The sequence below is a fragment of the Ustilago hordei genome (assembly GCF_900519145.1).
Source record: "Ustilago hordei strain Uho2 genome assembly, contig: UHO2_contig_11, whole genome shotgun sequence".
Classification (NCBI taxonomy): Eukaryota; Fungi; Basidiomycota; class Ustilaginomycetes; order Ustilaginales; family Ustilaginaceae; genus Ustilago; species Ustilago hordei.
In genome coordinates, this window is record NW_024545272.1 from 596,427 (window position 1) to 619,054 (window position 22,628).

The 22,628-nt window shown below is 53.3% G+C and overlaps 8 protein-coding genes across 8 annotated transcripts; 4 read left to right on the top strand and 4 right to left on the bottom strand.

Annotated features, from left to right (window-relative positions):
- Positions 1-371: 371 nt before the first annotated feature.
- UHO2_05018 (uncharacterized protein) lies at positions 372-1,058 on the top strand (the record flags this gene model as incomplete). The annotated part of the gene is made up of 1 exon (XM_041557549.1): positions 372-1,058. The coding sequence occupies one exon, from the start codon at positions 372-374 to the stop codon at positions 1,056-1,058; it is 687 nt and encodes a 228-aa protein (XP_041413483.1).
- A 197-nt stretch (positions 1,059-1,255) lies between these two features.
- On the bottom strand, positions 1,256-5,122 carry UHO2_05019 (uncharacterized protein; the record flags this gene model as incomplete). The annotated part of the gene is made up of 1 exon (XM_041557550.1): positions 1,256-5,122. One exon carries the CDS (start codon positions 5,120-5,122, stop codon positions 1,256-1,258), a length of 3,867 nt encoding a protein of 1,288 aa, XP_041413484.1.
- A 1,446-nt stretch (positions 5,123-6,568) lies between these two features.
- UHO2_05020 (uncharacterized protein) lies at positions 6,569-7,388 on the bottom strand (the record flags this gene model as incomplete). Its single annotated transcript, XM_041557551.1, has 2 exons — positions 6,569-6,870; positions 7,094-7,388. The coding sequence occupies 2 exons, from the start codon at positions 7,386-7,388 to the stop codon at positions 6,569-6,571; spliced, it is 597 nt and encodes a 198-aa protein (XP_041413485.1).
- Positions 7,389-9,039: 1,651 nt separating this feature from the next.
- UHO2_05021 (putative Pyridoxine biosynthesis protein PDX1) lies at positions 9,040-10,026 on the bottom strand (the record flags this gene model as incomplete). Its single annotated transcript, XM_041557552.1, has 1 exon — positions 9,040-10,026. The coding sequence occupies one exon, from the start codon at positions 10,024-10,026 to the stop codon at positions 9,040-9,042; it is 987 nt and encodes a 328-aa protein (XP_041413486.1).
- A 1,125-nt stretch (positions 10,027-11,151) lies between these two features.
- Positions 11,152-12,900, top strand: UHO2_05022 (putative ubiquinol-cytochrome-c reductase Rieske iron-sulfur protein; the record flags this gene model as incomplete). The annotated part of the gene is made up of 3 exons (XM_041557553.1): positions 11,152-11,201; positions 11,787-11,977; positions 12,284-12,900. The coding sequence occupies 3 exons, from the start codon at positions 11,152-11,154 to the stop codon at positions 12,898-12,900; spliced, it is 858 nt and encodes a 285-aa protein (XP_041413487.1).
- Positions 12,901-13,628: 728 nt separating this feature from the next.
- UHO2_05023 (uncharacterized protein) lies at positions 13,629-18,227 on the top strand (the record flags this gene model as incomplete). Its single annotated transcript, XM_041557554.1, has 1 exon — positions 13,629-18,227. One exon carries the CDS (start codon positions 13,629-13,631, stop codon positions 18,225-18,227), a length of 4,599 nt encoding a protein of 1,532 aa, XP_041413488.1.
- A 169-nt stretch (positions 18,228-18,396) lies between these two features.
- On the bottom strand, positions 18,397-19,521 carry UHO2_05024 (uncharacterized protein; the record flags this gene model as incomplete). Its single annotated transcript, XM_041557555.1, has 1 exon — positions 18,397-19,521. One exon carries the CDS (start codon positions 19,519-19,521, stop codon positions 18,397-18,399), a length of 1,125 nt encoding a protein of 374 aa, XP_041413489.1.
- A 1,267-nt stretch (positions 19,522-20,788) lies between these two features.
- UHO2_05025 (uncharacterized protein) lies at positions 20,789-22,612 on the top strand (the record flags this gene model as incomplete). The annotated part of the gene is made up of 1 exon (XM_041557556.1): positions 20,789-22,612. The coding sequence occupies one exon, from the start codon at positions 20,789-20,791 to the stop codon at positions 22,610-22,612; it is 1,824 nt and encodes a 607-aa protein (XP_041413490.1).
- Positions 22,613-22,628: the final 16 nt, after the last annotated feature.

Here is a 22,628-nt window from a genome sequence, read left to right on the forward strand (position 1 = left end):
TGTAAGGATGAGTTAAAGGGAGGAATGTGAGTTAAGTACGGCGGCAGAAAAGAGAAAGAAGGTGTAAAGATAAGAGCCTTCGCCCCTCCTCTGTCATACATTCGACCCTGCCACCAGGAGGTTGTGTTTGCTTCCGCACCTCCACCATCACCATCACCGCAACACACATCACCTGTTGTCGAGAACATTCGCCGCTTCCTTTACACTATGATCAATTAGCCGTCAGACTCTGCCGCAATCCCTTTCCAGCTGCACTACACCGTGCAGGTTTACGCTCCAGCTCAGCACAGGTTCAACATCAAACGCTCGGCTAAGCCATCGACCAAACCTCAATCAAGAACACATCACCACGTCTTCTATCTCAATCAAACATGTCTTCAACAGTCGAAAACATGGTCCTAGTGGTTCCTCCACCACCATATATCCTCCCCGACCCGGCACTTTCCTTTCCTTCTTCCTCGCCTTCTCCCACCGAAGCTGAACCGAATGATAGTGCGCATTCGACTCCATTACCTTCGTATAACTCATCTCCGATCCTAGCACCTATCTTGTCTACCCTTCAGACACTTTCTTCAACACCAGCCTCTTTGCCAGCCCTCAAGCTTTCCGCCTCTACAAACGCAGCTCCGCCAAGACAGGATGAAAGCTTTGGTGGAAAGCTGCTCAGTTACACAGCATCAATCTTGATCGCGTTACTCGGAGCACCAATAGTCGATACTTTGTGGGCCTTAGGCTTAAATATAATCGGGTTCGCATTCAGCGTCTTACAGGTGCCAATGGCTGTTGTGCTCGCGAGCGAGTTCGACCAACCCCACTGTACCACCACCCCATCCCCATCCACCGCTTCCACCTTCACCGAGCTCGAATTCACCACTACCACAAACGAGAAAGCTTCGCAGGGAGAAAACTTCCCAATGGTCGGCGGAGCAGACAAGGTGGAGCGCAAATCGAAAGGAAGGCAAGAGCGAGATTGGATCCACCATCTGACCCAACTGATGTGGGATTGGCACGATGAATTGGAAGTTGCCGAACTGTGGCCTCCTTCTACTTGGGTTTGATGCTAGCGTTCTAACACAAGATCGATTCGACTTCTCAAAGCAGTTATTTATACCCTCATTCTTGTTTCGCGGCTCATTAGGTTCGGGAGTCGTCCTCGAGTCTGTATTGCGTCGCATCGCACACTTTCGCAACTCAGCTTCGTTTCATGTGTTCAACGTCTTCGAGATTTTGCGGCCAAAGCGCCTTGAGGAAGGCATCAGATCGAATAAGGCTCGACGATCTGTCCTTGCTGTAAAACAGCATCCTTCGCAAACTGTTCTTCGGTCAGCACCTTGGCCGCGTTCCACGTCGATTTTATCACATGCATCAATTCCTCCTTGAGCTCATCAATGTCGATCCCATATGCTGGGTCTGGTGTTGGTCGACCTTCCTCTTTTAGTCGTTTCCTCCTGAAATCGTTCCAGCCGCGCCATAACAGCTCAAGATAGACTTTGCTGCCGAGGAAACCGGATTCGTTCAAGGTCGAAGGATTGAGCGATCTTGCTTCAAGCTCCGGAGGTAGAAGCGCGGTGGAGATGGCTCCAAGAAGATCGTTACCGATTAGCTCATCGACTATTTCTTTGAATTTGCAAGGAATCAGCCGGTATCCTGGTCCCCAAGTCGTTTCGTTTGATGTAGAGTCTTCTGGAGGTGCAGCAGTCGCCAAAGAAACATATTCGGAGGGGGTGAAGGGGCCAAGGCCTTTTTCTCCCGCAGACGGAGTCTCAGTCCTCACTCTTGTATATATGGTGGACCAGTAGAACACAACCTCCTCCTTTCTGTCAAGGAGCCCTGATTGCCGTAGACTCTCTGCGAATGGATTACTGGCAAAGTGAGCCAGGAATGAGGGAATAGCGCGGTCACCGAGTAGCTCGAGAAGGATGCCTTTAACTCCTGTAGGAGCAGGAGGAATCGGCTTGAATTCCTCAAGATTCAGCCAAAGGTTCGGCAGTTCGGAAGACGAAGAAGACTTTGCTGAAGCAGAGCCTAGCTGCAAAGACCCTGCAGGATGTCTCGTGGGGCCAAAGCCGAAGCCGAAAGAGTGAGAACTTGACCCTCTTGGCGCTGTCCTCCTACTCGACTTGTATAGCCTCTTCCACTCAGCATGAAGGAATTCCTCGCTTTCCAGAAGCCCGGCTTCTCTAATCGTTTGTGCTTTTGTGTTGCAAGCGAAGCGAGCCCACTCTGGGAACATCTCGCCCACATGTAGTACGTCGCCATGCACGAGGTACATGTACTCTTTGAGCCCCGAAGGCATGGTTGGTATCTCTGTTGATGCTTCATCGACTGAAGATGCGGGAAGAACTTGAGATGGGCTGGAATCAGGCGCTTGCCAACCGAGTTGGAAAGTGGGAGATGGCGAGTAGGACGAGGGAAGACTGGTCAAGGGAGATTCGGAGTCGAGCTCAGGGAAATCGAATGGCGGGAGCGTTGAGGTTGCTGGATTTGACCCAGTCAAGATGCCGGAAGCGGAAACGCGGGATGCCATCTCTTCTGCTACGGGAAGAATCGACTCATACATCTTCTGAGCGGCATTCGGATCTGTGAGAGCGGAAGTAAGCAAAGTTCGCAGATATGCATGCGTGCCACCCCTACTTGGTGTCGCTGCATTCCCGGCAGGAGTAGAAGAGTCGATTGGAGCAGACGACATTGTTGATGGTGCGTGGACAGACTTGCTCGACGTATCTGAAGTGAGCAAAGATCGCCAGTACTCAAAGGAGTCGTCCAAGCTTGGTTTCGCTCCGTTCCCGGCTGTAGCAGGAGGTTCCACTTGCAAAGAAGTCGTAGCCGTAACTTTGGCCTGCTTGTTACCCTGCACCGCTGTTTCGATCTCCGTCTTTGCACTATTTCGAATGTTGTATGAAGCGACATCATCGATTCGACCCATTAGGATTTCGCTGACCCCATCTTCCAAAAATTCATCACTTTCACACTCATCCTCTTCGTCCCATGCTTCCAGACCAAGCTTGGACCTGTATCCGCTGCCAGCCTTAACCAGGCTCTGGAGTGGCGTCTCGGGCTCCTTCTGCTTTTTTTTCTTCTTCTTGCTCTTGTTCTTCTTTTTCTTTCCCGTGGTCGTCTGCTCGGCGACCATCAGCGGCTTCCAACCACGCTGCTTGCGTTCGATTAGCGTCGTTCTTTGGTCCAGCTCTTCAACGATCGGCTTTTGCTCTTCATCGGGGGCTGGACATTTACAGGAAGGACTACACTTCTTGAAAACTTCCTTCTCGGGCTGCTTCAGGATAAGACCCGACTTCTCCGCTGCGACTGTCTTGTTGAGGAAGCGATAAGTGATATCCGCAGCTGCTGCGGTGTAGAGTGATGCGGTGTAGGGCGCGCTGACGACAGTTTCGGGCCAACCGACGGTCCCCTTCTTCTGCTTTTTGCTGCCATTCTTCTTACTCTTCTTGTGATCCTCACTGAAGGCAGTCGGTGCGAACAGCGCAGCATCACATCCAGAGAGGTTCTGGAGTGCATTACTGAGTTCAACCAGATCCCACTGCAGATCTAAGCCTTTGGGAGGGGTCGATTCGTTTAGGGCACCTTTGGCCGTTGCGGCAATGAGAGAGCCACGCAAGTGGTAGGCTTGGCGCGTCGTTCGGATGATGATAGTCTGCATTAGCGGCATGAGCGTATGCAATGTCGACGCAACAGCCTTATCTATACCTGCAAAAGCCGTGTAGTGGATCCAGGTAAAGGTGAACAGGATCGTCTGCGCTCCATCTCGTAGGTCGGTCACGTCCGGCACCATTTTGTTGAACTCGTTCTGGATGACCGTCCTCCGTGCAGCCCTTTCCTTCGGATAGCCAGCGTTGACGTTAGAGGAAGAGCCAGAGGTGCAATATTCCTCTGTCTCGATGTAGTCAGCCCGATTCCGGTAGATGGCTCCGAAAAGGTGCTGTATGTCCTCTTTCTCAAAGTACTTTCCCATGTACACCTCCATGCTGTCTGCATAGACATAGTAAAAGGCAGCTGCATAGTTGAGTAGAGCTATCAGGCTGGCAAGCTCAGCATAGATGAGATTGTAGCGATGTGATGTACAGAAGATGAGCACTGCACGATTGAGCGAACGCATGACCTCTTTCAGCGAAGCGTTGTTGGATATGTGTGTGCGCTTTTCGCCGTTGGATTCTGCACAAGACTCGAATTTGCGACAGTCTGCCAGCAGAGAAAGCGAGATGGTTGGCTCGGGCTTCTTTTGCTGCTCTCTACTAGAAGCGGGCTTTCTTGCCGTCGATGCAGGCGTCAACGTCGTCGTGTTCTTGCTAGTCGAATTAGCGATAGGCGCTTTAGTTGGTGTGACATTGGCAGAGGCGACTGCAGGCTCGCCAACAGAATTGGTCGTGCTTTTGGTAACCGGCGCAGATGGGGAGGAGGAGGAGGAAGGTGCCTTCGATGAAGTTGCGCTAGGAGTAGCCGTGCTGGACTTTGATGCGGGCTGCGAAGCAAGGGCAGCCGTGGAAGGAGGTTTGGCGGGAGATTGGGAGAACTTTGCAGCAGGAGTGCCTACGGCAGAGTTGGTGGGAGCTGTGGTAGAGCTGTTTGTCTTGACCGGCTGCGATGCTCTAAGCACTCCACTTCTACACTTTGACTTGGGATTAGCCTTGCGAGAGAGACAGTCCTGATGCTGGCCTGTGGCATCTTCGAAAAAGCCAAACTCCCTGAGCTTACGAGCCACATTGTCGTGCACCTCATCGTTGACGACAACGCACCAGGGGCAGGTGTCTCGGTCCCAACGGATGAAGTGTCGCAACTCGTGACAACACTTTTCGAACGCGGTACCGATCTTGTGAAATTGCGAACGCGAGAGGCCCAGGTCATCGTCACTGTGAGAATGCGAGCAGCAGGAAGACGAGCGGTGCTGATGATGACTGTGCTGATGGTGATGATGGGCACCGGTCTTGGACCTATCTTGGGATTGTAGGCGTGGATTGTGCAGATCGCATGTGGGGGACCAGATGATGCGAGCCAAAGCTAGCGGGAGGGACAAAGTGTCAGTTTCGCCCGTTGGGAGCATTCCCAAGTGACGTTGAAAGAGGTCCTCGGTGGAAGTGGGTGAATGGTTGAGGAGCGAGGATGTCATCCAGTTGATGGGCGCTGTCCGCGAAGAAGTTGGAAAGCAGCCGGTCTGAGGAGGAGGGCAAGGTAATGAGGCTGACGGTGGGGGGGCTATCGGTAGCATCTCAGACATTGCCCCTCGATGTCGTCTCCGCTGGGTGTTGCAGTGAAGAGAGACAGAGGTGCTGTGATAGCTTGATGGGACGAGGAGGTGAGAGAAGTGTCAGAAGGTGTCGGCGCGATTGGGACAGAATTGGGAAGCATTGAGCGGGAGCGGGAGCAGGAGCGGGAGGAAGACGTTAGCGAGAAAGGGGATCAGCAAGCTCTACTTATGAAGAGGAGGAAGATGAAGAGTTCAGCCGTTCAGAAGGACGCATTAACTCAGCCAACTGCTCTGTCAAAGCCAAAGCTCAAGCAAAACAAGTGCACGGTCCTCGACACACCCGTCCATCGGCTCTTCCGCGTGGGCTTCTTTGCCTTTAATGAAAAGAGTTGTCGGATGATCCGCAAAGGTTTGTGATGATCAATTGCGCTCGGACTTCATTTGTCGGATGCGCCGCATTGAGGGATGAGTTCATGTCGCGTTGCGCTATGCTCTTTTCGACAAGGAGAATTGACTCGTCTGCAGAACAAACTGCAGTGACTTTCTAGCTGTGTGTTGAGTGCAGCTGCGTTGGCGGCAGTGTCTGCTCATCAAAGGCAAGGGAGGAAGAAGCAGTGGGTGCTACGTGTGCAGGCGGAGATATGTTGACGGAAGACGACAAAGAGCTCCGTGGCGCAAAGATACCGTCAAAGCGAAGAGGAACTGTGAGAAAGTGCAAAGCGCGAGTAGGGTCTGGCTACGCCGCATCGAAACGGAGCTGAGGAGGATGAATGGCTGAGAGGGAGCCAACGTTGAGTGGTGAGAATGCGTGTCGCCAAAACGACAAGCTCGAAATCACACATGCTACACAGTATTTGGCTGTGATTGTGTCGAGGAAGAAGCTTCGGAGCGCGCTTGAATCTCCTTGCTCGCCTTTGCTCGGATGGCCCGCGCCGATTCTGCCTCGTCACCGAGCCTTGGACAGTCGGAAGAGCCGATCTACGGAGGTTTCAAAGCGGCACAGCAAGCCGAATCACATCAATCATTTCTAATGAACGAATTGCAGAAGCCAATATGGAGAACAAGCCGACTCCAAACGGAGAGAAAGGTAAGCAGCACGGCGTGAAAGCAAAAAGGAGCGTCATGTTGGTATTATATGGTAAAGATTATGCAAAACGTGCGCCTCTTCGGATGGACGCATCGCGTTAGTTACAGTAAAAGCGGACTCGACCCAGCCCTCGCAGTCTTCAACGTAAAGTAGAGTGTATCTCAACTGCAAAACAGCTGAAATCCAAACCCAAACTGAAACCCAAACTGAAACCCAAACTGAAACCGATGACTGCATGAACTAGGGAGCGCTGCTACGATTGGCGAAAAAGGTCGAGACGATTAGAGAGCAAAGGCACCGGCAGCAACAATGGCGGCAGCAGCAACACCGTACTGGAGAAGGTGCTCAGGAACGGCTCGCGAAGCAGGTGCGAGATCCGAAGCCTGGAGCTTGCCGTCAGCGATGGCGTTGATGGTGGCAGAGATGGCCTCGGCGAACGACTTTTGCAAGTCAGACTTGGGCGTGGTGAGGGTAGGATAGTATTTGAGGACAGAGCCAGCCATCTCGTTGGCGACCTCATCGGGGGACTTGCCTTCAGGACCACGGGTGTAGCCGCCAATGAAGTACGAGATCAGCGAGCTGACTGCAAAACGCAATGGCGCCAAGACGAGTTGCATGGAACCGAGAGATTGGTACGTTTGTCGTATGATGAGATGAGTGATTGATCGAGTACGAGGCGTCGTGGGGCAGAGAGGGAAGAGGATATGAGTCAGCTTCTGCGCAGGTCCCTGCCTGCCTACTGCTTGTGCAAGTCTACGTAAAGTGTCGTCGGATGTATTGTGTTGTAGGCATAGTCAAATACTCACGGTCGTAAGAGGGAGTAGTGGTGGAGCTGTAAGGGCATCCAGCGGGCTGGGCACGGGGGTCACCGCCAAGAACAGTGCAGACCGTAGCTCCTCCTTCGCCACCGGATCCGCCGCTCATGGCGCTGGAGGACATCGAAGTGGGCACGGAGCCGCTAGCCGAAGACGACATGGAGCTGGACATGGAGCTGGACATGGAGCTGGACACGGAGCTGGAAGGGGCAGCGCTGTCTTGAGCAACAGCGCCGCTGGCGGTGAAAGCAGCGACAAGGACGACGGGAATAAGGCTGAACTTCATCTTGAGGTAATGACGGCGGGTTAGGGGGCGACGACGACAACGAAATGATGAGGACGAGGATGACGGTGGTAGAAGGGGGCGACGAGAACAGGAAGCAAGAACACCAACTCAGGACAAGGCTGTAGATTCTGAGGAAGCGCAGGGGCAGGCGAGCCAGAGTTCAGGGAGGTTCAATCGGCAGAGCCAAGAGCGCAAGAATGAGGGGAAGCGGCGGCAAGGATATCTTGGACACTCGACCGAGTTGGCAAAGGAAAATCGATGTTTTGGGCGGAAGCACGGAGATCAGCCAGCCAGGAAAATGGAGCGGCAAAGGCACTGTGACGCTTCGACACATTTGGGCACGGACAAACAACCCCAACGACAACAACAAGGCAGCAGATGGTTGATGAGAATGCACAACATGACTCCAGAGCAGTGAGCAGGCGGCAAAGGCGAGACAGGATGTGCCGATGAGAGTTTGTGGATCACTGCAGGATTGCAGCACAGGCAGAGAGAGAGAGAGAGAGAGAGAGAGAGAGGGAGCGCGCGCGCAAGGTATTTTGCCTGAAATCGAAAAATCGAACGGAAATTCTTGCAGAGAAGACTCTCTCCGTCAGAGACGCAGATGCCGATGCCATTCGCTCATCTTGCCTGCAGGCCTTCTGGGAAACAAGAGAGAAGAAGGCAAGCTTGGTTCTGTGCCTGAAGCCTTCCATTTGACCCTAGGACCCGTGTGATCTGCTGTCTTGAAGACATCCCACTGATTCCAACTGGCCCTTACATTGCTGTGCCAGCAAAGATAGAGACACCCTCTTCATGATTTGGGCCGCTATCACTTGATACTATGATCAACAGCAACTTCATGTCTAACTCTCTAAAGATCGGCGGCAGACTGACTAACTATCTTTGATTCTGCTTCCTCGCCCGGCCCGGAGTGAGAGTGATGATCAGCTCGTCTGCAAAAGTTCGTGTGGTTGCAGGCGAGGGTTTGAAATTTGCACAGCACAGGCTAACTCGGCAGACAGCTGCAATACTGAACCGTAGCATGCTATCTCTCCAGCTAACCGCCATGTGCTGTGTGCTGATAGGTGCAGTGGGTCGTAAGTGTCAGCAGATTGCTCTTTGCCTCGTCTTCGGTTCTGAGACTCCTAGCTCCGAAGATTTCAAGCATCGCAAGCACCAACCCTAACAGAAGATCTTTCAGCGTGTGCAGATCGGACAAAGTCGCCCCGATCGCAAGGAATCTGTGCCAATGTGTCTGACAAGGGCGTAACAGTTGAAGCCTGTAAAATCCGCTTCCATCTCTCACTGCACCCCTACTCGCAAACCTGAAGGAGCAGCCCTGGAGAGTAATGGGCCGCCAGGGTCACATCAAGGCTTCATTCTTCTCATGTAGCAGTAGCACACTTGTCAAATACTTGGTGGTGTATGGATGCATGATTACGAACGAGAGAGAGACACTTGCTAGAACTACAAGAAAGACCGTTGAAGGGAAGAGTGAACAAGACTAGGGCTAATTTTGAGAACGCGGAGCAGCGTTGAAAGGGGAGTAAGTGCAAAGCGGAATGGATGCGTGGTCAACGCTGGGCTATGAGCCCAAGGGAGCTGAAACAAAGGCTTCCATCAGAGCGATTGCTACTGTTGCTTACTATGATGACGAATGGCGATGCATTTACCAGCCGCGGTCAGCAAGGCGGCCACCCTTCAAGTCCTTGGTGATGTTGAGACCGACCATGGCCTCGCCAAGGTTCTCGGAAACAGCGGCAAGCTTGGCAGGGTCGTTGTAGTGGGTAACGGCTTCGACGATGGCACGAGCACGCTGCTCAGGGTTGTTGCCCTTGAAGATGCCAGAGCCGACAAAGACACCGTCACTGCCGAGCTGCATCATGAGAGCAGCATCGGCAGGGGTAGCGATACCACCGGCAGCAAAGTTAACAACTGGCAATCGCTTCAAGCGAGCAGTCTCCTTGAGAAGGTGGAAGGGAGCCTGGATGTCCTTGGCGTAGACGTAGAGCTCCTCGTCGCTCATGGACGAGACACGCTTGATCTCGCCCTGAATGGTGCGCTGGTGACGAACAGCCTCGACGACGTTCCCAGTACCGGCCTCACCCTTGGTTCGGATCATGGCGGCACCCTCCGAAATACGACGGAGAGCCTCGCCGAGGTTTTTGGCACCGCAAACGAAGGGGATCTTGAAGTTGTGCTTGTTGATGTGATGGGCCTCGTCGGCGGGGGTGAGCACTTCGGACTCGTCAATGTAGTCGACACCGATGGCCTGAAGAATCTGAGCCTCGACAAAGTGGCCGATTCGGACCTTGGCCATGCATGGAACAGTGGTGGTTTCTTGGATCTCCTTGATCATGGCAGGGTCGGACATACGCGCGACGCCACCCTCGACACGGATGTCGGCAGGGATCTTCTCGAGGGCCATGACGGCACAGGCACCGGCATCCTCAGCAATACGAGCCTGCTCGGCGTTGACGACGTCCATGATAACACCACCCTTGAGCATCTGTGCGAGACCGGACTTGACACCGAAGGTACCAAGGTTGGCATCGCTCTTGGGAGCAGAGCTGTTGACGCGGGCGGGGGCAGCGGCGCCGTTGCCGTTGCCGTTGCCGTTAGAGGCGGGAAGAATGGTTGGGTTCTCGGCGGACATGTTTCAAGGTGTGAAAGGGTATCGATGGGGAGGGTGATGGATAGGATGTGGCGGTGAAGGAGTAGGACTGTGAACAAGAGAGCTTATGAGGATTGACTTTGTCGAGCAGGGAAAGTGGGTTCAGCTGGGCTTGGTCGAGTCGCCAATAGCCGACAACGAGGGCGAGTCAGTCGAGGACAGGGCCCGAGCTTGCGCCACCCTTTGTTTCTTGGGCCAAATCTTCACACTGACTGTCTGACTGTCAGTCAACGCAAGATCTTCTAGCGTGGCTCGGGCGACGCAGAAGCGGGTCAGTTTTCTTTCATGTAATACCATTCATGCGCACCGGAACACACACACACACACACATACACACACATACACACACATACACACACATACACACACAAACAGTGAAGAGAGAGCTTAGCTGCATCTCAACCCCGCTCTGTTCACCTTGCGTGCTCTGTTCTGTTCTGTTTCTATGCCTGCTGGGGTAAGAGAAACAACCACGAATGCACCAACAAGGCTGCCTGTGTCTGGCCGGCTAACTAGCGTCAAATCAGAAGCCACCATTGCTCTCAGACCTGGAACCTGTTTTTGGATTTGTCAGCATGACCTACTCCAGTATCCATCACATTGTCATTTCTTCCAGCAGTCCCGGTCTTTACCGGGCCTCGCTGTGTGCAAGGCGAAAGTCGGATTCGAGCAAAAGGTTTGGATTTGTATTCGCGCTCTTTAGCTCGACGCTTGCAATTTTGAATGCAGGCCAAATGTCTCGTGCGATAAAAGCGACCTTTGCGTGTCAAAAGAGACAAATGGTATTAGTCAGTCAGCAAATTGGGCTCTCTCTCCGCGCTCTTCTTGGCTGGTCGCCAATTTGAACGGAGCGATCAGCCTGCCAAAAGAGGCGCGACAGAGAGACAGAGACAGAGACAGAGAATTGATTCTGGGTTCGATTTCTACTCAGCAGCCCAAGTTGGAATTTCCACACAGGCGTTAGAGTTGCAAGTGGTGTGAGTGTGATCGCCATCAGCGGTTTGGGTCATTGAGTCGGTTGCTGATGCCATCACTTGCTGCTTCTTGATCTCCACCTCCTCATCACCACTCGTCGGGATCGTCATCTTTTCATCAATCTTCATCATCATGGTTGCTCCTATCGCTCGCGGCGTCTTTCGCAAGGCCGTCAACCTTCCGTACGTAGCTAACGCTCTGCATCCAACATCGACAATTTGCACCAGCACTCGATACAAAACGCATCTTTCCAGGCATCCGAACCATCTCCTAGCAGCAGTGAAGATGTCGCAAAGACTGTCCTGCGATCCGCGCCCCTAAGTTCGACTTTAGTAGGGCATGCTTGATGTACAAACATCAAACAGCTACGATAAGCTCGGATCTGGATGGTCTTTCTCGCCAAAGTCGCCTTCTTGGCTCCGTCTTTGCTGCAACAATGTCGATACATGATATACATCAATAGCATTACTGACTCTTTAATCTTCCTTTGCCCATACATCTTGCTCAACAACCTTACAATCGCTTCGAACTTCATATCGTTATTGGTCGCACCTTCTGCCGTTCGAACTCACGCTGAACATGCATTCTCGACTTGGTCTACCTTCCCATCCGCCGCATACTACATCTTCTTTTTCTCACATCACCGACGGTTCCCGACATCACTATCGCACACCTCCTACGTCCTCCGCCTCGAACATCTCTCCTTGTTTCACTTGATCTTATCCTACTTGTGCGTATCCGTCCAACGCTTTCTCTGCCGCTTGCAGTCCTACCGCGGCTACCGCCTACAACGGCACCCCGGTCGCTGCTGGCATCAACTTTGCCGCCCGTGCTCCTGCCGGCCCCCACGCTCACGGACATGGCCCTTCCCTTCGATCTGACCCCCACCAGGTTCCCCGATGGGCATCCAACCTCCGCAACTCGAACGGCGTCCTTAGCGCACGATCTGGCGTCAATGGTAAGTATCATCTCGCACCCATCACTAGCCTGCCTTCTGCCTTCTTCCAGCTTAGGACACTAAGAACGCCTGCTGGACTAGTCCTTTCGATCTTGTTATTCGTCTCTCGACCACTCTAATGATCGACCACTCTAATGGTAGACCCAATGACACTCCGGGTTCTGATCAACAAGCAAAACTTTGGCAGTGACAATCTAGCAGGCATTCGGCTCTCTCAATACTGGTGTAAATAACCTGGATCGCTGACTTTCTGATCCTCTTGTTTCTTACCTTGATGCCACCCTCGCTCATTATCACGACCAACAGCTCTCCCCACCGTTGGCCAGCCCCGCTACTTCTCGTCCTCGTCGCGATGCCTCCAGGCTACCCAGCCTGATCAGGTTCCCGACTTCTCCGGCTACCGCACCAAGACCCCTGAAAGCAACAAGGCCTTTTCCTACTTCATGGTCGGCTCCATGGGTTTGATCGCCGCTTCCGGTGCCAAAGCCACCGTTTCGGACTTCCTGTCATCTATGGGTGCTTCGTCAGATGTGCTTGCGCTCGCCAAGGTCGAGGTCGACATGAACTCGATCCCCGAGGGCAAGAACGCCATCATCAAGTGGCGTGGTAAGCCCGTCTTTGTGCGTCACCGCACCAAGTCCGAGATTGACGAGGCCAACGCCGTCGATGTCTCCAAGCTCCGTGACCCTGAGAAGGACTCGGACCGAACAAAGCGACCAGAATGGCTCGTCATGCTTGGTGTCTGCACCCACTTGGGTTGTGTACCCATCGGTGAGGCTGGTGACTATGGTGGCTGGTACTGCCCTTGCCACGGTTCACACTACGACATTTCGGGACGTGCCCGTAAGGGTCCTGCTCCTCTCAACCTTGAGGTGCCCGAATATGACTTCAACGACGGCGAGAACAAGCTGATCATCGGTTAAATTTGGCTGCAAATACATTCCCTTTTTGCTTTCACCTTTTGAGCTCCTCGGATACTTGCAGCGAGGAGTGTCGCTACCTGTTCTAGCTTGTGATGTTATAGATCTGAACATACAAGCACTGCAATCACATGTCTCATTGCGCAAGCCTTTCCCTTTGAAGCGGTTTGGACGCTTTGAGCACACTTTCTTTTGAGCTGAGCGCTGTAAGGCGAGATGAGCCCTGATGATCGTCGAAAGACATGCTCGAGAGACTTGGTGAAGGAAACTGCAAGGAGCTAAGGCTCGACCCTGAAGATCAGCATAGCTATTGAGAAGGGTGAAATGGGTGTCTGACCTGTTCTTTGAACGCGTGTGAGCGTGGCACTGCTGCTCTGCTGCCACCTTTTTTTCCCCACTGAAATTCGACTGAACGCACACAGACCAACACAGGCAACGCGCTTCCTCTCGCTTCCAGTCACTTTTGCTCAGTCGAGGCCATTCGCTTTGTTGTCCGAGCTTGCATTGCAACCATCATATCGTCTGCTACACCATACCTTCCAGCAAGACCTCAAGGAACAGTAGCCAGCTTTGCATTTCCACGGATGACCCACTGAGCAAGTCCTTAATGCTCTGTCTTCTGGAGACACAGCTCATAGTTCAGCGATGCAGCACGCCCTGATCAACTCGTCCTAGGCATCCTTCCAACTTTCATTGGCTGATCACCACTCGGCTCAGCTCGCATTGTAATCATGGCTACACCAAGGACACCCTCCGCTGCATCGCAGCCGTTGCATCTGCATTCACGTGTCAAGGTCTCCAACCTCGGTCATGGTGAAGTGCTCTTTGTTGGTCAGACTTCTTTCGCCGCGGGCGTATGGGTCGGAATTGAGCTCGACAATCCCAACGGCAAAAACAATGGGTCAGTGCAGGGCAAACGATACTTTGAGTGCGAAGATGGTCACGGAGTCTTTGTTCGCTCCAGTCAGGTCCATCTTCTGTCACCGGAAGAGGAGATGCACAGTTTCGATGACGAGCCTCCAGCACGACAAGCGCCTGCCGCTACATCTACACCGTCGGCCTCGGCAGCAGCACGACTCAGCCCACGCAAAAGTGTGGCAGCTACACCAGCCAGAGCACCAGTCCCACGTACCAGTCTAGCCCCCTCTGCCCGGCCATCTACAGTTCGACGCACCAGCACAGCCAGCGTCGCCAGTGCTACTTCCTCAGCATCAGTATCACGACCGCCAACAGCAGCAAGTATATCTGCACCTACTGCCTCTCCAGTCAAGCCAGCGACAGGAGTCCGCTCTCCGGTCAAACCGTCTGTCACAGGCCGAACATCCGTCTCCTCTGCCTCTGCACGTTCAGCCGCAGCCAGCTCCCTCGCGAGTCGCACGGGTTCGCCAAGCACACCAGCAGCGACGACACGAACTGTCAGACCTGGCGTCACTCCAAGCACTAGGACGCCGGCAGTCGGGTCCAGCGCAGCACGTACAGCCCCTCGGCCCCTGGCTGCTACCTCTTCATCGGCGAAACCACAGACACCATCAGCTGCGAGAGCAGGTCTCCGGCCGGTCCCCGCCAGCCGCCCTTCTATGCTGGCAGGCGGCGCTCGAACAGCTACGTCGAGTCCAAGTGTTGCCTCAGCGTCTCGTGCCGCAGCAGCCTCTGCTCCTATCTCACGCACAGGTAGCGCGACTGGCCCTGCTTCTCGATCTGGCAGCTCGCTTGCACCATCACGCCTGGGACCGAGGAGCTCAGCGGAAAGCGCTATCAGCTCGGGACGTACAAGCGCCTCACAGCGACTCATGGATCTTGAGGACGACAACAGTGCCTACGACTACAACGAGGAAGAGGATGACGAGGACCTTCTTGCGACTGATTCGCCGTCTGCCGCTCACCTCACCCCCGGCTCCCGTCGTGCGCATGAAGATGTTGGTGATACAGATGAAGCTGATCTGACGATATCTCCCGATGGTCCCGACACAGGCGACGACACGGTTGCAGACTCCACACTACGATCCACCAAGCTGCTCAACAAGTCGACACGCGACTTCATGAGCTTAGTAGAACCATCATCTTCCACCGCAGCCGTTCGGTCTTCAGCAGAATTCGGCGCTCTTCAGAAGCAAGTCGAAGAACTGCGTGCCAAAGTGCGCGTACTCGAAAAGAAGCGCGATGACGAGCGAAACCGCATCGCGGAGCTTGAGAAGCTCAAGGAGGAGGCCGAAATGTCAATTGCTGCTGCACCCAAGCTTACAGCCAAAGTACAAGATTTGCAAGCGGAGCTCAAGGATCAGAAGAAACTCGAAAAGGATTGGGCCATGCAGAAAGATGACTTTGAGCGCCAGCTTTCGCGGCTCAACGATGAGCTGGAGTCACTGACGCTCGATCGTGAGATGGCAGAGGAGAAGGCTGAGACAGCTGCATTGGAAGCTGAGGAACATCTTCTGTCGCTCGAAGCTGCTAATGCGAAAATTCAAGCGCTGGAGAAGCATCTGAATCCGCATCTTCTGCGAAAGCGCGCTGCCAAGGTGGATGAAGATGGAGCAGATGACGGCGAGCGTGACGAAGAAGCAGAGGAAGGAGACGATGATGCGGACGCCGAGTACTCTGCCGCTTCGGATCTGTTGCAACGCGAGAATGACCAGCTGCGCCGCGTTCTGCGTGACTTGCGAGACCGTTCCAACGAAATTGAAGGCGAGCAAAGACGCAAGATCATCGAACTCGAACGCGAGAATGCCGAATTGATCGAGCTCAACTCGACAAATGACTCCCTTCTCCCCGAGTTGGAGAATGCAGAGTCGATGATTGAAGACCTTAAGCTTCAGCTGGACGATGCTCTTGGAGCGCAGGATCTGGTGGAGCAACTCACAGAACGCAACCTTCAGCTGAGCGACCTTGTCAAGAAGCTTCGAGACGAGATCGAAGAGCACGAAACCATCGCCGAGATCAACAACGAACTCGAAGAGCAGCACACGATCAACGAAAAGGAACTCCGTGAAGAAGTCGACCTTTGCGAATCACGCATTCGTGATCTGCAAGCGCGCAACGAGGGACTCGAAAACAACGCGGTCGATTATCAGAACACATTTGCTCAATTCCGCGAGCTGGTCTCGAACCTGCAGAACGAGCTGGAAGCAGCTAAAGCCGAACAAGCCCAGTATGGGGGAGAAGGCGGACCAGGACGCCAAGATCTGGCGGATCAAGCGATGCTCAATCTCAACCTGAAGCTTCAGTCAAGTGCGCTGAAGAGTCAGGCTAAGACGATCGATTTGGAGCTTGGACGCCTGCAGGCTTCGCAGGCCACTTCGCACTTGGAGATGGCACGTTCATACTTGCCGAGTGCTTACTTTGCGACGGATGCGGATGCGGTTCATTGCTTGCTGTTCTTCCGTCGTATGGCGGTGAAATCGGAGTTGATCAAGTCGATTGTGGAGACCAACCATGATATCCAGGAGAGTTTGTCGGGGGTGGTGCCAGAGACCATGGTCAGTGTTTGTCAGATGCGTCATTCGATTGCTCACTTTAGTGCGCTTTCGAGACAGATTGCTGCGGTGTTGAAATTGGCGCCGACGGAGGTGTTTTTGCGTGGAGGAAGAATGTACAAGGAGAACATGGCGATTGAGCGCAAGATTGATTCGTTTATTGTCGCGCTAAGACGGGAGGAGCTGAAGGAGTTGGAAGCTGGTTTGGAGTTCGGTCGCTTTGTGAAGCAGTTTGAAGACTTTACGATGGCTTTGGGTGGGGATGAGAATGATAGTGATCTGGCGGCGAAGGAGGTGGGATCTGCGAATCTTATTGACCACGATCTCGATACACTCATCGCAGCACTTGGATATGCTAAACAGCAGCTGGCTCAGCTGTACGCCGATGACGACGTCGAGTGGGAGATGGGCGGGAAGAATATCGAAGATGACCTCTTCGACCCGCTGCAAGAACTCATCAATCGCATTCGCAACACCAAGGTGCTTACTCGCAAAGTGCTACGCAGACTACTCAGTCTCGCTGAGAATGACGAAGCAGTGCGAATGGAAGCTATCATGCATCTCCCGCCGCTCGGCAGACTTACTTCGCAACTAGTCACATTCGCCACCCAACTCTGCAAGTCAGTTTCAACCTACGTCAGCGAAGTGCGCACTTCCAAAACTACGCTGGAGATCAACAAAGTCATCGACATAGTCTCTGAAGCGACTGAAGAAGGACTCGGTAAAGCCGACGTCAATCTGTGGTCGGGTCCCCTCTCCTGCACCTCTCATCTCTCGACCACCATCCAGACCGTGCTCAGCGCCATCGTGGAGCAAGGAAATGTCATCCGAATCGACGGTCCCGGACCATGGCTCGCACGTTCAGAAGAGATCAAAACCCAAAGCGCCCAAAACCCTGAACTTGAACGACAAGTCGCTAAACTCAGCGAAGACGCCCGTGATCTCCTCCGCCAGGTCAAAGCTCGCGATCAAGCGCTGCAAGAAAGCTCGATTAAGATTGAGCGTTTACAAAAGCAACTCGAAAAGTCGAAAGCGCAGGTTGATCAGCATTCTGATATTCGTATGACGCTAGCAGAGACGCAAAAGCAAGCGAAAGCATATCAAGAGGCGAATGACGCTTTGCAGACTGAGATCGAGGCTTTGCAGAAGGAGAACGATTTGTTGAAGGCAAAGGTTGTTGCTGTTCCGGCCGAGGGTGGGGAGATGATGGGTGATGTGGAGAAAAGAGTGGTTGGTGTTGGTGGGAAAGGAGTACAGGATGGAGGAGTGGATGTTGGGGCAGGGTATAGCAGTCTGGAGACAAGCTATTTGGTGGATCAGCTGGAAGCGTTGAAAGGAGCACTGAAGCATCTTAGGAATGAGAATGCTGTGTTGAAGGGTAACACCTTGTTGCAGAGCATTGAAGCGTTACCTTGTCTCACACGCCGAAAACGCGCAACAGTGGCGGAGAAGGAGGTGAGTGGGAAGAGCGGTGATGAAAGCGATACAAAGAAGATTGGCGAGCCTGTCAAGCGTGCTTCTCTTCGCACCAGTACTACTACTGCTGCTGCCGTTGGTGGAGGCGGGATGAGGAGCGAAGCGAAGAAGATCTACACAAACGCACTAACGACGCTGGCCATGTCAAGTGTGGTTGATTTGATGCCGGTCAGTAAAGCGGAGAAAGGTGGACAGGGTGAAGAGAAGGAGGATGGGGTGAAGAGGGGAATTGGAAGACCTTGGATACCCTACCATAAACAACCGGAGGTTCAGTTACACTTGCAGACGCAGACAAGGGTGAAGCTTTTAAGACAATTGTCGGCTTTGTCGGATCGGTTGGGGTCTGTAGCACCTGGGATAGGATTGCGGAGTGTCAAGGCATGATAGCAAAGCTGGGATAGAAAAGCAATATAATTGGATTGCTTGAATGCAAGAATGGCTGAATGTGCGTATGATGGTACAGAATGATGAGAACAAAGCTACATTGGAGCGCATTTGAAGGACAGTGTCGAGGTCGAGGTCGAGGTCGAGGTCGAGGTCGAGGTCGAGAAGCTCAGGAAGAGCTCTCGGCAGCAGGGGCAGCCGCTGATGCGAGCGTCGCAGGAGAAGCGTTGGTGGAAGAGTTGCCCTTCCCTCGAGATCTTCTCTTCTTCGGCGGAGCACCTTCAGCCGTTGGAGTGGGCGCTGTTGCTGCGCCGTTGGCATCTGCCTTAGGCTTGGCAGACTTTAATGTTTGTGTGTTTTCCTTCTTCTCCCCTTGACTCACCTTGTGAGCAGAAGTAGCGGTGGAGCTAGACTTGTTGGAACGTTTACGTTTCCTCCTTGCGCCCTCTGCTCCACCAGCAGCACCAGCCTTACCATCGGCAGTCGAATCAGCAGATCCAAGTTTACCAGCTTCCATCCTGGCCCGTGCCGCAGCTCTCTGTTTTTGCTTCTTGAGCTCCTGTTCTCGCTTCAACTTCTCCTCCATTGTCAAGCGAGGGCTCTTGGGTTTACGCATAGACAAGGGGTTAGGTGCTCTTCGTTTCCTTCTCCGTGTACTCTCACCTTGCTTCGCTGCCTCTGCGGTCTCCCCCTCTGCCTCCGCTTCCTTCGCTTCTGCCTCGCCATCCACGATATCAACGTCAACTTTCGGCTGATTCTTGAATAAGCCAGCCTCACTAGCCGGCAAACTCAACTTGGTATCCTCCTTCTCCTCAATCTTACTCCTCGTCAACGCAGACATGGGCTCTAAAACGATCACTGCCTGGGTGAAATGCATCATAGGCAATCCGGGCACGTTGAGCCTTAAATCTCTCCTCAACTCGCCCTGTTCGCTTGCAACAATATACCTGTGCTTGTTCTCGGGCCCAACACATTGCTTGATGCATTCAGCGGTGGGCAGTGCCTCTCGATGGTTGCACATCCTTCGTTCCCACTGTTTAGCCATGTCGATGGTGGATTGGTGTTGTTTGCCCAGGGCGTAGAGAGCTTGCATCGAACATTGGGTGATTAGAGGTTTGATCTTTTTAGAAACGAGAACGTTGCCAAATTGATGGACCGGGTCAGAGATCTTGTAGCGGGAAAGGGCAAGAGAGAAGGTGTCGTCGATGACAAGTTGATATGGTTCGCGAAAACCGAACTGGAGGTGATATTGGTGGAGCATTTTGCGGTACAGTTTTGCTCTTCGTTGACGCATTTTTATATATATAAATGTATTTTATTGGCTGTGGCTCTGGCTTGAGAGGTGAGATGGGTGAGGAGACGGGTTAAAAGGGAGGTGAATTTGGGATGATCGAGGTGGTTGGGTGGCTAGAAGGAGGATTGGTGTTGAAACAGCGGCGGTGTGGGATGTAGAGAGGTGAGCAAGGGTCTTGTTGGTTGAACTTTTTTTTTTTTTTTTTTTTTTTTTTTTTTTTTTTTTTTTTTTTTTTCCGCCTGCACAACGAAATCTTGCAAATTTTTAGAGTTCGGAAGTCGCATTTGGCCGAACCAGCAAGGCGGCGAATTTTGACAATTGTTGTAACAAAGATTCAAGAATTGCCGCCGTTGTGTGTGGCTCTTCATATCACAGCTAAACATGCCAAGCCAACAGTATTCGCCCATGTTATGAAAATACCTCGAACAACGGCATGAAATGTTTTGCCTTGGTTACTGCAGACCAAGTCTGAGAGAATGGGCCTGCGAATACGCTTTGTGGTGTGGAAACGTCTACGAGCTTGCTTACAACGAGAACCTTCGGATTCACAAGTTGAATCGTACGATAAAGATCGTGGGAGCGAACAACGTTCTCAGTTCCTTCTGGCCCACGTCTACCCTCGATTCTACCGGCTCCTTCCGAATGGCTGAATGGAAAGCGTAGGAAACGCCGACTCTTATAGGTCTTGTTCGCCTGAGTGACGCTTTCGGTTACGCCGACGATGCAGCAGAGCGTGTGTGTGTGAGAGAGTGCAAAGGTGCACCAGCTTGTGTTCGGCTGTGCCGCTACGCCACCGTTGGCTGCAGATAGGCAGTCAAGATGGTGGGACTTGTGTGGAGATTGCACCAGCTTTGTACATCGGTCGTTCCGACCTGCTCCCACTCGTGGTTGTGTGAGCATCGGAAAGTCACCGAAAGCCACAGCGAGACAGACAAAAGGCCGAGCTGAAATGAAGTCATCCTCGATCTTTGCTCTCTCCCACCAAACATCCGATACTCAGCGGCACTCGCCAACAGTGTGGGACGACTCTCGTAGCCCCCCCCCCAGCGGCAAACTTGCCCCCAGCCTTATAGGCAAAGTGCTTGCGTGCTCAGCTCATGGTGGGGCGAGCAGACTGTATATAATCCAGTCGCTTGTCGATTTCAAGTTTCCGTTCATTGTCCCCTTGAAATCTTGATTCTCTCCTCTTCTTCTCCTTCCCCTTCCATCCTTTCTCTCTTTCTTCGTCGTTGTTGGTGACGAGGCTCTTCGCCTGCCCCTCTTCGCGATGGCTCCTACACTATTCGCTAGAGCAGCAGCTGTTGACCTCGAAAATGTTGAAGGAGCTCAAGGGCGAACGCGTGTCGACGATACCGACCCTGATATCACCTTCTCGCCTTCTATCAAGCCTTTCCTGAAACCCGGATCGCCATGGGTCGTCGTCAAGGATGCCCTCGCTTACAAGGGCTCAGCCATCTCTAGTAACAGCACTGATACCTACATTACATTCCGCTTTTCGGGCGACTCGCTGACCCTTGGCATGCTATACAAGGCTACTGGAACCAGTCTGAAGCTCACACTCAAGAACGGCACCTCTTACCCCTTTTCGGTCAGCTCTGATGAGGCAACCGCATCGGCACCCAACCGAGACAAAGAGGCACTGCAGAAGAAGGCTTTCCACCTCGATGGCCTCACCTGTGCTAACCACACCGCCACTCTCACTCCTGTAGCCGGTGAGAGTGCCATCCCCGCAGGTCAGCCTCTGATGTATTTTGACTGGTTCAGCTTTCCAACGCCTGGCAATCCGGCGACGTGCAAGCCGTCTACTTTGCTTTCTGCTGCAGGCACTAGTTTCATGTCTACGCCCTCTTCGCAGGCTCAATCCGCTGTGCACGACCACACTACCAAGTATGCCGGCATTGGCGTAGGTGTTGCCCTCCTAGGCTTCATCGCCGCTCTTGTAGTTGTAATGCTTCGACGCCGTCAGAAGCGTCATCAAGCCCCTGCTGCTGACCAGCCGGATCGCGTATACAGACCGAAACGCGCTCAGAGGAGAGATGAGACGCTCAACATGACCCTCACCATGTCGCAGAACAGTGCTCGCCCTGTCCTCCAGCCCGAGGCTGTCTTCCGGCCTCGAGGCATCCACGCTCTTAACCACGACGGGTCATTCAGCACCATTCATTCCGACACACGAAACGATGTAACCGACAGTCCCTCAGCTAACGCCACGTTCCCCTTGATGCCCGTATCGCCTGACAACCATATGGTCACAGGTGATGATGCAGGATTCGGGATCGGTCAGGCGCTGCTCGATCTCCCGCACGATCCCAACCCTGGCGCGCATCGACAGATCCGCAACAGCATGTCAAGACTGCACTACGAAAAAGCCAGAACACTTTCTGGCACGCCTCATCTTCGTGTCTCTCCCAATCGTGGATCGCCTGGCCTTGTGGGAGGGCATGCGCTGCAAAGAATGCCCAGGGAGGATATAAACGCCACTACGCCTGACTCGTTTGGTCGAGGAGGCTCGCTCCGAGCACAAAAAGCTAGTCGTACATCGCCACGACGTCCATGCACAGCCTCAGCTGTCGACCGTCTGCGCAGCGACGCGCGCCAACTCGACGTTCCCCGCACTCTCTCTCCTTTCGATCGCTCTCGACCCGCGACCAGCTCAGAGATGCCATGCCGCCACCATCAACAACATCTTGCGACTGCTCAAGCCCAGTCCAACGGTCAGTGGCAAAGATTCAGACGCAACTCAAGCTCCTCCATCGACACGCGTTGGTCTCGTGCTTCGGTTAACGAGTCCTCCGAACCACATGTCACGCGGAACGAGGATAAGCAAGAGCAATCTCAGCTACATGTGCAGGCTAAGCGTCTATCGAAAAGCCTCCTTGACCTACCCAAAGCTGCTGAAGAGCAAAAGACAACTGACAGCGAAGCCGAGATGTGGGTGAGCAAGAGAAAGACCCTTACCGAGTTCGGTGGTAAACGAAGAAGAAACTCTACCAATGTTCCACCGAGAAGGCCTCCGAAGTCTCCTCATCGCCCATCCACGGGTCAGGCTGCAACTTCGCCTAGGTCTTTCCAGCCTTTTACCATCTCTTAGCTTCACGATGCGTTTC